This window comes from Giraffa tippelskirchi, chromosome 3, assembly GCF_054371585.1.
Source record: "Giraffa tippelskirchi isolate mGirTip1 chromosome 3, T2T-mGirTip1v1.2.pri, whole genome shotgun sequence".
Taxonomy (NCBI): domain Eukaryota; kingdom Metazoa; phylum Chordata; class Mammalia; order Artiodactyla; family Giraffidae; genus Giraffa; species Giraffa tippelskirchi.
In genome coordinates, this window is record NC_137277.1 from 26,453,476 (window position 1) to 26,467,318 (window position 13,843).

Below are 13,843 nucleotides of genomic sequence, written 5' to 3' on the forward strand. Positions count from 1 at the left end.
GGTCTCAGCCCCAGAGTAGGGCCACCCCTGGGGCAGAGGTCACACAGGTTTCATAAGCATCTCCTGGGTGCCCCACTCTACCCAAATGGGGACCAGCCACAGATTTTGATCCCCCAAACTGTGAGCTCCCAGTCAAGCATGGAGAGTCACTTCCACCAGCAGGGGATGATACCTTGGGGTGTGCAGATATTAGTGGAGGAAGGACAAAGGGTGAGAGCCCAGAGGAGGTCTCTACCTGGGAGTGTTGGAGAAATGACCTTGGAACTTGGCCCCAAGAGACAAATAGAAATTTCCTGTGCCTGCACAAGATCTAGAGATCAACCCTGACAGGGGTCCTGGGGCAGGGACATGGAGAGCTGGACTACAGCTTATTTCACAAGCCTGCAGAGAAAGTACCTGGAACAGGTAACTAGAGCCTGAGCAGGTCACCCTGATATCAGCTGATATTTTCAAGAGGTTAAACAACTGCAAATGGAATTTTTGTGAAGCAGATCATATTTGCTATGCCTCAGGTGACTCGAGTCTTTGAGTTTTGATAAATAAAGGACTATCCAGACAGGCCAGTCTTCTCAAACTATTCAGTGTGCCTATGAATCACCTGGAGATCTTAAACTGTAGATTCTGATACAATAGGCCTGGGGCTCTGGCTTGTGTGTGTCTATCAAGACTTCTTGATTCACGAAGCGTGGTCCGAGGACCAGTTGCATCATCTGTGAGCTTGTTAGACATGTAGCTTCTCGAGTCCTACCACAAACCTACCGAATCAGAAGCTACATTTTAACAAGATTCCCTGGGAAATCTTTCTTGTGCATGTTAAAGTTTGAGAAACACTGGGATGGGGGGCCATTGTCACTGCCTGAGGTAGTTGTGATTAGAGCCCCAGATGGCATAGCTATGGGTTTGCCTGGGGCCACCTGGGTCATAGTTGGGATAGGAGCATAATCAAGGAGTCTGAACTCCTCCCATAGCCATGTCAAGGGAGTACAGATTGCCCCATTTATGACCCAGTCCCTCTGGCTAGGTGACGATGGCTCTGAACTGGATGATACGAACGATATCAGACTTGGAGTCTAATATTGTGGCTGTGGAGAGAGTCAAGGAGTACTCCAAGACGGAGATGGAGGTGGGTATGGAATCAGCCTGTGGCAGGGAGAGTTGAGAATAGCTGGTAGGGGTGCTTGATGGCCCACCATCCATCCCTACACCCCCCTAGGCCAGCTCTTTAGGTGGCTCTTCATTCAACCCTTAATGAGTGTCAACCAGAGGTCTATGTGAGGAGGTGTAGAGGATTCAGAGTTGGACAAGACAATTCCTGATGTAGTAGATAACAGCTCCCATGTTCCAAGCCCTCCTCAGTCATAGTACTTTGTCCTCTGTGGGACCCCTCAGTCCCGTGACCTGGCTCTGTCCCTCAGTGCAGGAGTTCATCCAGCCTGGATTCTGTGCTCCACCAGTGCCAATGCTCTCAACTCCCTTGCCCTTCTCTCTCAGTCATCCTCTCTCCAGTTGAGCCCATCTGTCTACCTTCTACATGCTGGTACTCAATTGCTAAAATGTTGCTGGAGAAAACCATTGATTTTACTTCAAGTTTATAACCACACGCCAGTGCTGGGTATTCCCATCTTGCTTCTCCAAGAAGCATGTGTTTCCAGTTTCAGAAAGATTTGCTTTGGCCATTCCCTTTCCTTAAGCTCCCACTCCCTGTTGCTCAGCCATGGACCTTGCCTAACAGTTCAGTGAGGAAGTAGGTTATGAGATGTGAACTCCCTCAGCCTTCCTGCCTCTAGACTTTCAAACCTGCCTGTGTCCCTTCACCTTTTTCCTCTTTTAATAGGAAATGTCCCTTCTCATTTCAAAGTCCGCTCCCTCTACTTGTTCACATGGCCACCCAAGGACTTCACTTCCTTAATTACATGCTACATCATCCATCTTGCTCCCTCTGTTGGATGATTCCCATCCACATGCAAAAATATGCACTTGTACCTTCCATTCTAGACTCTCAAACCAACCCTCCCTTTCCTGTGTATCCTGTATCCCATTTCTCTGCTCTCCTTTGTCATGAAACTAGCTTTAAAATAGGTGCTCTCCCCCTGCCTCATCACCTGGTAGCTTGTCTGCCTCCTGCAGCCTGGTTTCTGGCCCTATCACTCCACTGAATGCACTCAGCAGTGACTTCCTTGGTTCCAGAGGTAGGGACGCTTTGCTGTTCTTCTCTAGTTCAACATCTCGGCAGTGTTTGGACAAAATAGCCCTCGCTGCTTCTTGAAGGCACTTCATGGTTTCTGTGACCTGAGCTCCTGCCATGTCAGCCCCTAGTGAGCCCCCACCCCATCTGTTCCTCCCAACCTGGCCTCTCCTGCTCCTGGGGCCCCCATCTGTTCCTGTCTTCCCCAGGCTTCTCTTATCACCCCCTCCTCCCCTCATTCTCTGGGATCTTCAAATTCTCTCTCTTCATGCCTAGCATTCCAATTTCCCCTGTCTACATACATGATCCTTTCTCCACAGCCTCAAAAATTCTGCCCCCAATCCTGCTACCCATTATTTTGATACCTCCCCAAGAGAGCAGATTATCTGTACTGGCTGCTTTGTTTTTGATTGCTGACACTCTGACTCCCCCATTTCAAAACATCCTCCCCTCTGCCTCCCCAAATAGCAGCAGAGAGATCCCTTAAAAACATACCAAATCATTTATTCTTCTGTACGTGGCCCTACATCTTACTCAAGGTAAAAACAAACAAACAAACAAAAACAGTCTTTACAATGCCCTGCAAAGCCCTACATGGTGGGGTCTTCCACTACCTGTCTCCTACCTCTCACCTTTGTCACTGTGCTCCAGAGCACACCTGGAGGTATTTGTCCTTGCTGTTTCCTCTGCCTGGCATGCCCTTCCCCCAGATATCTACTTGTCTTGTTCCTTTACTTCCTTCAGGTCTTTATTTAAATATCACCTCCTCCAGGAAGCCTTCCCTGACCACCCTGTACAGAACAGGAACACCAGGCACTTCTCCATACTCATCACCATCTGACATTATATAGACTTACTTATTTGTCAATTGTATGCCTCCTTAGATTAGGATGTAAGCCTCATGGGGACAAGGACTTTGTCTAGTTTAATTGCTACCCCACCACCTGTCATGGAGTAGCCACTCAATAATAAAGAATGGTGAAAGAGGGAGTGGGGGCAGTGGAAGGGGCTACTTAAGGGATCTTGGGCATGAGGGGAGTAGAGGAGGGCAAAGTTCTGTGGAGAATAATGTCAGATGGATAGAGTCATTGAACCACAAGCCTGGGCCACATAAGCGCCAGGGGCTCCCCGCCTGGGTCCCTGGTGGGTGAGCATAGCAGGGGCCTGGGAAGAGAGGCAGACTGAAGATGGAAGAGGGCCAGGCTGGGGAAGAGATGTCCCCCTGATGCAGAACCTGTCTTCCCCTTGTGGCCAGGCCCCCTGGGTGGTGGAGAGCAGCCGCCCTCCAGCAGGCTGGCCACTGAAGGGTGAGGTGGAATTTCGAAATTATTCCGTGCGCTACCGGCCAGGCCTGGAGCTGGTGTTGAAGGACCTGAGTCTGCGAGTGCATGGTGGTGAGAAGGTGCGTGTGGGGCGGGTTTGTGCCTGGGGAATATGGGTCTGTGGGATGACAGGTACCCAGCCTAGAGGTCTGCTTAGCTTCCCAGGGGAGTCCTGGAGACAGACCCACCAATTCCCCAGCCTCTGCCTCACAGCCCCCTACCCCCTCCAGGTGGGGATCGTGGGCCGCACTGGGGCTGGCAAATCCTCCATGACTCTCTGCCTGTTCCGCATCCTGGAGGCGGCTGAGGGCGAAATCTACATCGACGGCCTCAATGTGGCCGACATCGGGCTCCATGACCTGCGTTCTAAGCTGACCATCATCCCCCAGGTACCAGCCTGTCTTGGTCTGGCCACAATGACCAGTGGCCCTGGTGGCAGGCCCCACGCTTGTCCTGCAGCTTGAGGTTCAAGACTGGGACCTCTATCTGGGAAGCTGGGGAGCAGGACAGCAGGGGCAGAGCCACAGAGTGACCACCTGTCATGGGTCTGGAAGGGACAGATGTGTCCTGCTCAATACCACCCTGTCCTCTGACTTCCTAGACCAACAGAACCACAGACTCTTCCATAGGGCCCACCCCAGAGGTGTTCTATCCTGCTCTCCTAGTTTCACAGCTCTGAATTACATTTCACTTTTTCTGGCTTCTCTGGAGTATTTTTCTGCTGACTGGACACTTTGGAGTCAGATTAGCGGCTCAAGGTTCCTACTTTAGCAGAGGACTTTGGGTTAGCAAAGCTGAGGTTTATCACGTCCCCACAGGCATTTTTCTATCTCCTTGGCCATTGCCTCCCTCCTGGAGGGTTGGGGACACAGTGGAAATGTCACCACCTCAATCCCTTTCTTGTTCCCTGGCCTCGGGGCCCATGGCTCCCTATGGGGCCTGCGCTGCCTCCCTCTGAGGACTTGCTTTGTCCCCAGGACCCCATCTTGTTCTCGGGGACCCTGCGCATGAACCTGGACCCCTTTGGCTGTTACTCAGAGGAAGACATGTGGCAAGCTTTGGAGCTGTCCCACCTGCACACATTTGTGAGCTCCCAGCCTGCAGGCCTGGACTTCCAGTGCTCCGAGGGTGGGGAGAATCTCAGGTAACAGCTGGGAGTGGGTGGGTCAGGAATAGCACTCTGCTGCACTAGAGGATCTAGCATCAAATGACACCCAGGCGAGCCCTCTCCTGCCCTCCCACTCCCATCTTGTTGTTATTCAGTCACTAAATTGTGTCGGACTCTTTGCAACCCCACGGACTGCAGCACACAAGGCTTCCTGTCCTTCACTATCAAATTCATGTCCATTGAGTCGGTGATGCCATCCAGCCGTCTGATCCTCTGTTACCCCCTTCTCTTCCTGCCCTCAGTCTTTCCCAGCATCAGCGTCTTTTCCAGAAAGTTGGCTCTTCACATCAGGTGGCCAAAGTATTGGAGCTTCAGCTTCACCACCAGTCCTTCCAGTGACTATTCAGGGTTGATTTCCTTTAGGATTAACTGGTTTGGTCTCTTTGCTGTCCAAAGGACTCGAGTCTTTTCCAGCACCAGGATTCCAAAGTATCAATTCTTCGGCACTCAGCCTTATCTAGGGTACAAGTCTCACATCTGTATATGACTACTGGAAAAACCATAGTTGGATTATATGGACCTTTGTCAGCAAAGTGATGTCTCTGCTTTTTAATTGCTGTCAAGGTTTGTCATAGCTTTTCTTCCAAAGAACAAGCATCTTTTAATTTCTTGGCTGCAGTCACTGTCTACAGTGATTTTGGAGCCCAAGAAAATAAAATCTGCTACTATTTCCATTTTTTCCCCATCCATCTGCCATGAAGTGATGGAACTGGATGCCATGATCTTCATTTTTTGAATGTTGAATTTTAAGCCAGACTTTTCATTCTCCTCTTTCACCTTCAACAAGAGGCTCTTTAGTTCTTCTTCACTTTATGCCATTAGAGTGGTACACATGCATATCTGAGGTTGTTGGTATTTCTCCCGGCAATCTTGATTCCAGCTTGTGAGTCATCCAGCCCAGCATTTTGCATGATGTAATCTACATATAAATTAAATAAGCAGGGTGACAATATACAGTCTTGACATAATTCTTTCCCAACTTGGAACCATTCCATTGTTCCATGACCGGTTCTGTTGCTTCTTGTCCTGCATACAGGTTTCTCAAGAGACAGGTAAGGTGGTCTGGTATTCCCATCTCTTTAAGAATTTTCCACAGTTTGTTGTGATCCACACAGTTAAAGGCTTTAGCATTGTCAATGAAGCAGAAGTAGATTTTTTTTTGGAAACCCCTTGCATTTTCTATGACCCAACCAATGTTGGCAATTTGATCTCTGGTTCCTCTGCCTTTTCTAAATCCAGCTTGTACATCTGGAATTTCTCAGTTCATATACTATTGAAGCCTAGCTTGAAGGATTTTGAGCATTACTTTGCTAGCATGTGAAATGAATGCAACTGTACCGTAGTTTGAACATTCTTTGGCATTGCCCTTCTTTGGGATTGGAATGAGAACACCTTTTCCAGTCCCGTGGCCACTGCTGAGTTTTCCAAATTTGCTGGCATGTTGAGTGCAGCACTTCCACAGCATCATCTTTTAGGATTTGAAATAGCTCAGCTGGAATTCCATCACCTCCACGAGCTTTGTTTGTAGTAATGCTTCCTAAGGCCCACTTGACTTCACACTCCAGGATGTCTGGCCCTAGGTGAGTGAGAGAGGGTGTATCTTTCCCTCTCTCCTTCGCCTTTCACTTCTTTTCTCAGCTATTTGTACGGCCTCCTCAGACAACCACTTTGCCTTTTTTGTGTTTCTTTTTCTTGGGGATGGTTTTGGTCATTGCCTCCTGTACAATGTACTAACGTCCATCCATAGTTCTTCAGGCATTCTGTCTACCAGATCTAATCCCTTGACTCTATTTGCCACTTCCACTGAATAATCATAAGGGATTTGACTTAGGTCATATTTGAATGGCCTAGTGATTTGAACTCAGGGGGCACTCTATTGTATTGAGCATATTCTGTGTGCCAGGCTTCTCACTGACTCCTCACACAAGCCCCAGTGAAACTGAGCTAGGGCCAAAGGCACACAGCTGGGAGAAGACATGCCTGGGATTTGAATTAGGTCTGGGAGATTCCAAGGCCCCAATCAGTCTTCTCTTGTGAGGTTGTCAATGCTATGCTTGGCCTGATGAGGGGGTTGTGGACCGAACCTGTTGAGAAGACAAGAGGGAACATGTAGAACTTTAGAGAAATCTTTTATTTTTTCCGAGTTGGATGCAATTTTGTCTCTGGTTTAGAAGTGGGCAAAGTGAGCTCTCCAGGCCTTTCTTTGCCTCCTTATAGCCTCAGATTTTCTATCCCCAGCCACTGGGTCATATATCAGAGAGAGTCAGAGTCACTTCTTACTGAGTCTAAAAGCTTGAGATTCATGTACCTGTGTTAGCTGTGTGATTTGGGGCAAGTTGCTTAACCTCTCTGTGCCTTCTTTTTCTTAACTCTAAAAGGAGTATGGGATAATAACAGTTCCATTCCTTTTAGCACCATGCCGCCTAATAGCCACATCGAAAAAAGAAACAGATGAAATAAATTTTGGAATCGTGTATTTTATTTAGCCTAATATATCTAAAATATTATCACTTCAACATGTAACTGGTATAAAAGCTATTATGGATATCTTGCATTTTTTCATATTAAGTGTAAAATCCTGTGTGTATTTTTACACTTACAGCACATCTCAGTTCAGATTTGCCACATTTCAGGTAGTCCACAGTCACGTGTGGCTAGTGGCCATCATTTGGACAGGGCGGTTTTATGGGTTTTGTGATGAAATGGAAAGCACTTAGACCGGATACACTCCTGAGAAATTTAGCTATTCTTATTATTCTACTCAGTCCATACCTACAGACTGGACTCTCTCCAGACAAAACAAAAACAAAAACTTGTACATTTCAGTTCAGTTCAGTTCAATCTCTCAGTCGTGTCCAACTCTTTGTGACCCCATGGACTGTAGCACACCAGGCCTCCCTGTCTATCACCAACTCCCGGAGTTTACTCAAACTCATGTCCATTGAGTCGGTGATGCCATCCAACCATCTCTTCTGTCGTCCCCTTCTCCTCCTGCCTTCAATCTTTCCCAGCATCAAGGTCTTTTCAAATGAGTCAGCTTTTCGCATCAGGTGGCCAAAGTATTGGAGTGTCAGCTTCAACATCAGTCCTTCCAATGAACGCCTAGGACTGATCTCCTTTAGGATGACTAGTTTGATCTCCTTGCAGTCCAAGGGACTCTCAAGAGTCTTCTCCAACACTACAGTTCAAAACCATCAATTCTTTGGCACTCAGCTTTCTTTATAGTCCAACTCTCACATCCATACATGACTACTGGAAAAACTTAATAGTGTTCAAGGCACTTTGGCCTCCACTAGCTCCTTTAATCTTTACTGCAGTCTTGTGGGCTAGAAATGAGGCTCCAAAGTGTAAAAATTATTTGCCTAAAGCCACTTAGCTAACAAGGGGCCAGGACTCAGGGAAGTGGGATTTTTTGCCCCAAGCCTTTCCTTGCTGCATCATAGCCACTCGTGGGATGCCCCCGCCTCCGCAGTCAGCCCTGTAAGTGAATGTGTCCAGTCCCTGTATCTCACTTACACAACCACATTGAGGGTGGCTGGCAGACAAGCTTAGGCTACCAGACCCTGTGCCCCATAGCTGTTCTTTGGTCCATTCTCCGATCCCTGTTTGCCATCAGCACCTCTCACCAGATCATCCCCTCCATCCCCACATCAACCAGGACCTGAGACAGAAATCCACTCCCCTCCTCCCTCCCTGAGCTTGTAGTCTCTTTAAGTATAACCTGTATCCTGTGCCAGTCCCACCATAAATCAGCCCTGAGTTCTATCTGGCAGCTCATTCTGCTGCCAAAACCTTCATTAGTTGCGGGAATGGGCTGAAAGAGAGCCTGGTCTTCACTCGGGCTGGAGTGACTCACCTCTTTGGGAAGGGCTGAGGTATTTGTCCTTGGGTGTGGGGGTGCTGTAGCCTCTGTGGTTGGGAACACAGCCTTGCTTTGTTCATGAGCTCTGGTTTCCAAGGCAGGGGTTGAAGGTATGCATTCCACCCCTCCTCCACCTCTCCAGTGACCAGACATGGGGAGCCCCCCAGATCCTCCTCTGCCCTGCCCCTTCCGAGTTCCCACAATAGAGCCCTGATCTGTATTCCCTATGGGGGCAGGAGATGGCTGAATTGTGTGACATTAGGCTCAGCAAGATAGCATGAGGTATGCAAATATCCAGGAGGAGTCATTTAAGTGTTTTATTACTAAGGTGTAAATGACTAATAGGGTGAAACAGAGAAACACGGTGACACTAGCTAAAGAGTGAGAATAGGGAAGAAAGCACAGAAAGAGGAAGCCGGGGGTGCCAGAGATAGACTGGGGATTTCACAATGTTAAGTACTGGCTCTACCCCAAGGCCCCTCATTATCCGGGTGGTGTCCAGACCTCAACTCTATGTTCCAGGAGTACTGGGCTAAGGCAGAAATGGGAGAGGTTAGACAGAGAGCCAGCCCTAGGCTAATGAACAGGAGTGGAGACAGAAACAGCTTGAGGAGTAAAGCCTAGGGGGCAGGTTGGGGGCACCCAGCTGGAGACTTCCTTGCTTTCCCTATTCCCAGTGTGGGCCAGCGGCAGCTCGTGTGCCTGGCCAGAGCCCTGCTTCGCAAGAGCCGAATCCTGGTTTTAGATGAGGCCACAGCCGCCGTTGACCTGGAGACTGACGACCTCATCCAGGCCACCATCCGCACCCAGTTTGAGACCTGCACAGTGCTGACCATCGCACACAGGCTCAACACCATCATGGACTACACCAGGTGGGGCGCTGGAACCCAAGCAGGGAGGGGCCTGGTTGGGTCTCCTGGTGAAGGGACAGGCAGATCATCTGGATGTGTGGATATGGGAGCCTTATGGGATTATCTATTGTATGGAAGGGGGATAACAGCATGGGTTACCTGGGCCCTGGGTGCACAGTGATGATTTCTGAGACACAAGGGACACTTTGGAGTTACCAAAATGTTGGGAATGGGCATGTTGGGGCTCCTGAGACACGGTTCATCTCAGTCCTTAATGCTGAGGTGAGGGGAACTGGATCCTTCGTGCCAAATCCTGTCATTTCCTGAGCATCTTGCCCATGGCTTCATTTGCTTCTCATTCCCACCCTGTGGGCATATAGACCAGGAAGCCACTGAGACAAGGTATACAGTGCTTGGGTCCCTGCCTCAGTGAGCCAGACACACCATCAGGCAGAATAGATGCTTTGTTGTGGGAAAGCAGAAGGCCGAGTCCCAAGCCTGCCTCTGCTTCTGTGTGACCGTGGGCAATTTGCAAAACCTTCATGAAACTCTGTCTCTTGAGGTTATTGTAAGTAATCAGTGAAATAAAGTATTAAAAGTGCAGGTGATCCTAGAATAGGTTCATTTCCTCCCTAACCCCTTGTTGTAATTCTCCCTAGAACCAGCTTCTCAAAGAATTAGGGGAGAAGCCTTGCTCTTGGTATCTTACAGCTTCCTTGGGGAGTCAGCTCATTCAGCCAAAAGGAAAAAACGTGACCTATCCTCTCTTTGTGCCTAATGTCAAGGTGTGGCACTGGAGGACAGGGTAGGGGTGGGGTGACTCCGAAGCCTGATGGAAGTGAGCTGGTACAGGACTGCCAGGCTAGCTCCCTTGGAGACACAGGAGCTCCAAGTGAGGAAGAGGCAGGAGGCTGCAGAATCTATGCTGAGGTAGTATGGTGGGAGTACCTCAACAAGGTTTCATTCACAAAACAAAGACCTGCAGGGTGTGCGGAGGTGGGGAAACACATGGACAGGGCAATGGGCAGACCTTGTCCCTCTCTCAAAAGAATCCCCATACAGGTCCCAGGGGCTTGGAAACCAAGCTGAGAATGCCTGATGCTACTGTCTGTTCCATCCCCACCATATCCCCACTCTCCACTGGGAGAAGGGTGGGTAGGAAGGCTTGAGCCCCAGGTCCACAGAAGGGAAAAGGCCAGACGGACAGGATCTCTTCCCAGGCCTAACTGAAAATGGTTTTCACCAGCAGCCCTGAGGGGCAAAAACTCAAATTGACCTTGGGGGTTGGGAGTTCAGTCATTTGAGTGGATCAGGCAGAAATTAATGAAATAATCACGCTACTGTAACTAGAGCCTGCAGGAAGGAAGCAAGGGTCCACATGTGTAGGCAGAGGAGCCAATCCATATAGGCAGCGAAGGAGCCAAGGGCCTGGGCTTAGAATTCTGCTTCCACCTCACCCTGGGAGCCAGCTTGTCGGCCCTGCACTAAGTGCACCCTGTGTTTAGTTGGCAAGAGATTCTAAGCTCAGGCCCAGGCTTGAATTCTCATCCTTTAGAGCATCAGCCAAGCCCTAAAGGACAAGTAAAAGTTGGGTTGTGAGGAGATGTGATAGGGAGGGAGCTGGAAATCTCAGGAAAAGGCTGTAGCACATGCAAAGGCCCAGAGGTAAGAGGGTACATGAGTAGAAAGGGAGAAGGAGCAGAAGAACCAAGAGGAGGGGAAGAAAGATAGGCCTCACTTTGCTGCACTTTGAGGACCATAGGAAAGCATTTAGTACTTACCCCAAGAGCAAAGGGAAGCCACTGAAGCGATGTGGGCAGTCTCCTAGACTTCAGTTTGGGCAGTGGCTAGACAGTGATGTTCACAGACACACCTCTTCCCAAGGGGCTCTTCCAGGAGCCTCACAGGTGGGTAACTGAGTGCATGCAGTCCAGGCCCTCCTACTGGGGAGCATCTCCTAGGACTTGGGGGAGCCCTTTCTGCTCCCACCTCACCCTAGGAGCCAGCTTGTCAGCTCTGCACTAGGTGCACCCTGTGTTTAGTTGGCAAGAGATTCTAAGCCCAGGCCAAGGCTTGACTATGTATGTGTGGGCGGGGGGAGATCCACCCATCAGCAGCAACCAGATTTGTAGCCAGATTCCAGCGTCAGGCTTCACTGCAGCCGTTTCCCGCTGTGTGCCTTTGTGAGTTGGCACAAAGCAGATGGATGCATACAGGCCCGCGGCTCCCTGCGCACAGTCCTGTGACTCTGGTGAGGGGAAGGGCTCATTAAGGAAGGTTTTCCGAGCCTTGACTAGCAGAGATGAATAGGACCTTGTGTTTGATCCCGGATACTGCCTCATCTGCCAGAACAGCAAATGGAGTGGCTAAAATAACCAGTCTTGCAAGTGTGCACGTGTGGCATAGTGCTTGTGTTGGATGGGTTGACTGAAGTGGAAGGGTTGGCATGTCACTGAGGGGTCTGAGATGTACTCAGAAGGGCAGGGTTGGACCATGAAGCCAGATCTGGGCTGATGGAGACCTGACCACTTCTTTTCTTTGGCTAGGGTCCTGGTCCTGGACAAAGGGATGATAGCTGAATTTGATTCTCCAACCAACCTCATTGCAGCCAGAGGCATCTTCTATGGGATGGCCAGAGATGCTGGACTTGCCTAAAATATATTCCTGGTCTTTCTTCCTGGACATTCTTAGTTTTCATCACGAATGGAAAGGACACCAAATATGTCTACAGAATGGACTTGATGGCAAACATTGGGAACATTTGTTAGGTTTTTGTCCCTGCCAGGTTCCTTGTAGGATAACCATGCTAAGTGCGTCGGGGGGGGGGGAGTGAGGGCCCAGAGGTGAGTGACATGCCCAAGGTCATTGCTAATATGAAGCAGAGCCCAGACTAGTCCCTGAGTCGCCTGATTCCCAATGTGGCGTTATTTCCACACTGTACTGCTTATAATCATTTCAAGGGATGACCTCCCTACCCCCATGAATTTTCATATTTTCTAATCTGAAGTGTTTTTGGTTTTGTTTTTTTTTTTAATCAAGCTTTCTCCTCTTCGAACAGAAGACTGCCAAGTCAGGCCATCCCTAAGAACTGAGTCCAATACTCTGGGGTCCTGGCCTGAATCCATTAAAAATGGAGCACTGATGAAATAAAGCTATGTGTTAACAATACATACACTCCAATGTAGCCTTTCTCTCTGTTCACAAGGTCTAGGGGCTAGGACCTTTAGAGGAGGTGGAGAGGAAGGAGGGAGACACAGAGGTAGCCTTTATACACATCTACATGGCTGGAATTATCTGAAAACTTCAGACCCAAGAGCTTTTGGCTGGAAATACTATCTTCACGGCCAAAACTCACTGGGTAATTGCCAGTAGTTCCTGTTCTGCTGTGCAGAGGCTGTAAAAAGGTGAGAAATAAAGCCCCTGATATCTGACCTGAGGCCTCTTGAGAAAGCTGCTGTGAACACCTCCACATTTATGTCATCCCTCAGACCACCACACCTGCTTCTCTAGGAGATGAGACGTGCATGGCACTTTATTTCCTTGCCCCTTTAGCATTCTGTTCCAGACAGGTCCCCATAACCCATGAGGTCTCCAAGTCATTTACCTTCCTCACGCTGGCTGAAGCTGACTGTGGGAGCACAGAGCAGCCCAGGGCCTACCCCCTGTTTTGAACGTCCCAGGCTGGTAAATGAGATGAGGGGGTAACTTGCTTTTTTGAACAAGCCAATGAAATGTTTATTTTTCTGCAGGTCAGAATTTACCTGGCACGCAGCCTTCAAGTTTTCTGGTCTCCTCTTTCATTTCTTCAACCTTTATTCTTGGTATAATGTGACTGGTTATGGATGATGTTTTTTTTCCCTCCATCCTAAATGGTTTGCAGTAGGTGTGGAGATGGCTCCTTTGATCTGATTTTTCTATATGCGTTGGGCCAGCCTGTGCCGCAGGACTATTTGTTAAAGGTTAATCACATTTTTGGGGCTGGCCGTTTCTGCCCAGGATGTTTATGAGTGTACAGAGGAAGACTTCCATCCTTGTGATAAAGCAAGTATAAAACCACCAAGGCCCAAATTATTCTGCTTCTCCTTGAAGCTAAGAAAAGGTCTCTGCTATGCTTCCTGATTTATCAGGCCAATTTGGCATGACGTACGCTTTGTGAGGCTCTAGCTGCCCCAAACCAACAGAAATGCAGATTCATTCGGTATCATTCTCAGCTAAAGATCTGAAAGTGTAAGGCTGTATTTCCTCTCCAGTCTTGGAAGTTTGCCTCTGAGCTCACTGAGACCCTGACAGGTGCTGACAGCCCAAAGGAGAGACTCAGTTGTATAAAGGAAACAGGATAATCAAAAAATGTGGTTAATAGAGGATGACCTCCATCTAGCAAGCTCAGCTACTCTGGGGAAATGAAGCTGACTGCTGTGAACTTAGAGGAAAGACACCACACGAAATATCTGTCTT

General features: G+C 48.9%; 1 protein-coding gene across 3 annotated transcripts in view; it reads left to right on the plus strand.

The window, feature by feature from the left end:
* ABCC3 (ATP binding cassette subfamily C member 3) overlaps positions 1-12,556 on the plus strand; it is a 47,702-nt gene extending 35,146 nt beyond the window's left edge. For 2 of the 3 annotated variants that reach the window (XR_014080388.1, XR_014080389.1), the window contains 5 exons: positions 1,022-1,123; positions 3,441-3,587; positions 3,738-3,896; positions 9,215-9,409; positions 11,935-12,556. Coding sequence is in view for 1 of the 3 variants with exons in the window: in XM_081583272.1 (XP_081439398.1) it covers positions 1,022-1,123; positions 3,441-3,587; positions 3,738-3,896; positions 4,485-4,651; positions 9,215-9,409; positions 11,935-12,043 (879 nt within the window). In the remaining 2 variants the exon portion in view is untranslated. Of the gene's footprint in view, positions 1-1,021; positions 1,124-3,440; positions 3,588-3,737; positions 3,897-4,484; positions 4,652-9,214; positions 9,410-11,934 lie in introns of all 3 variants that reach the window. The other variant, XM_081583272.1, reaches the window with a different exon arrangement.
* Positions 12,557-13,843: the final 1,287 nt, after the last annotated feature.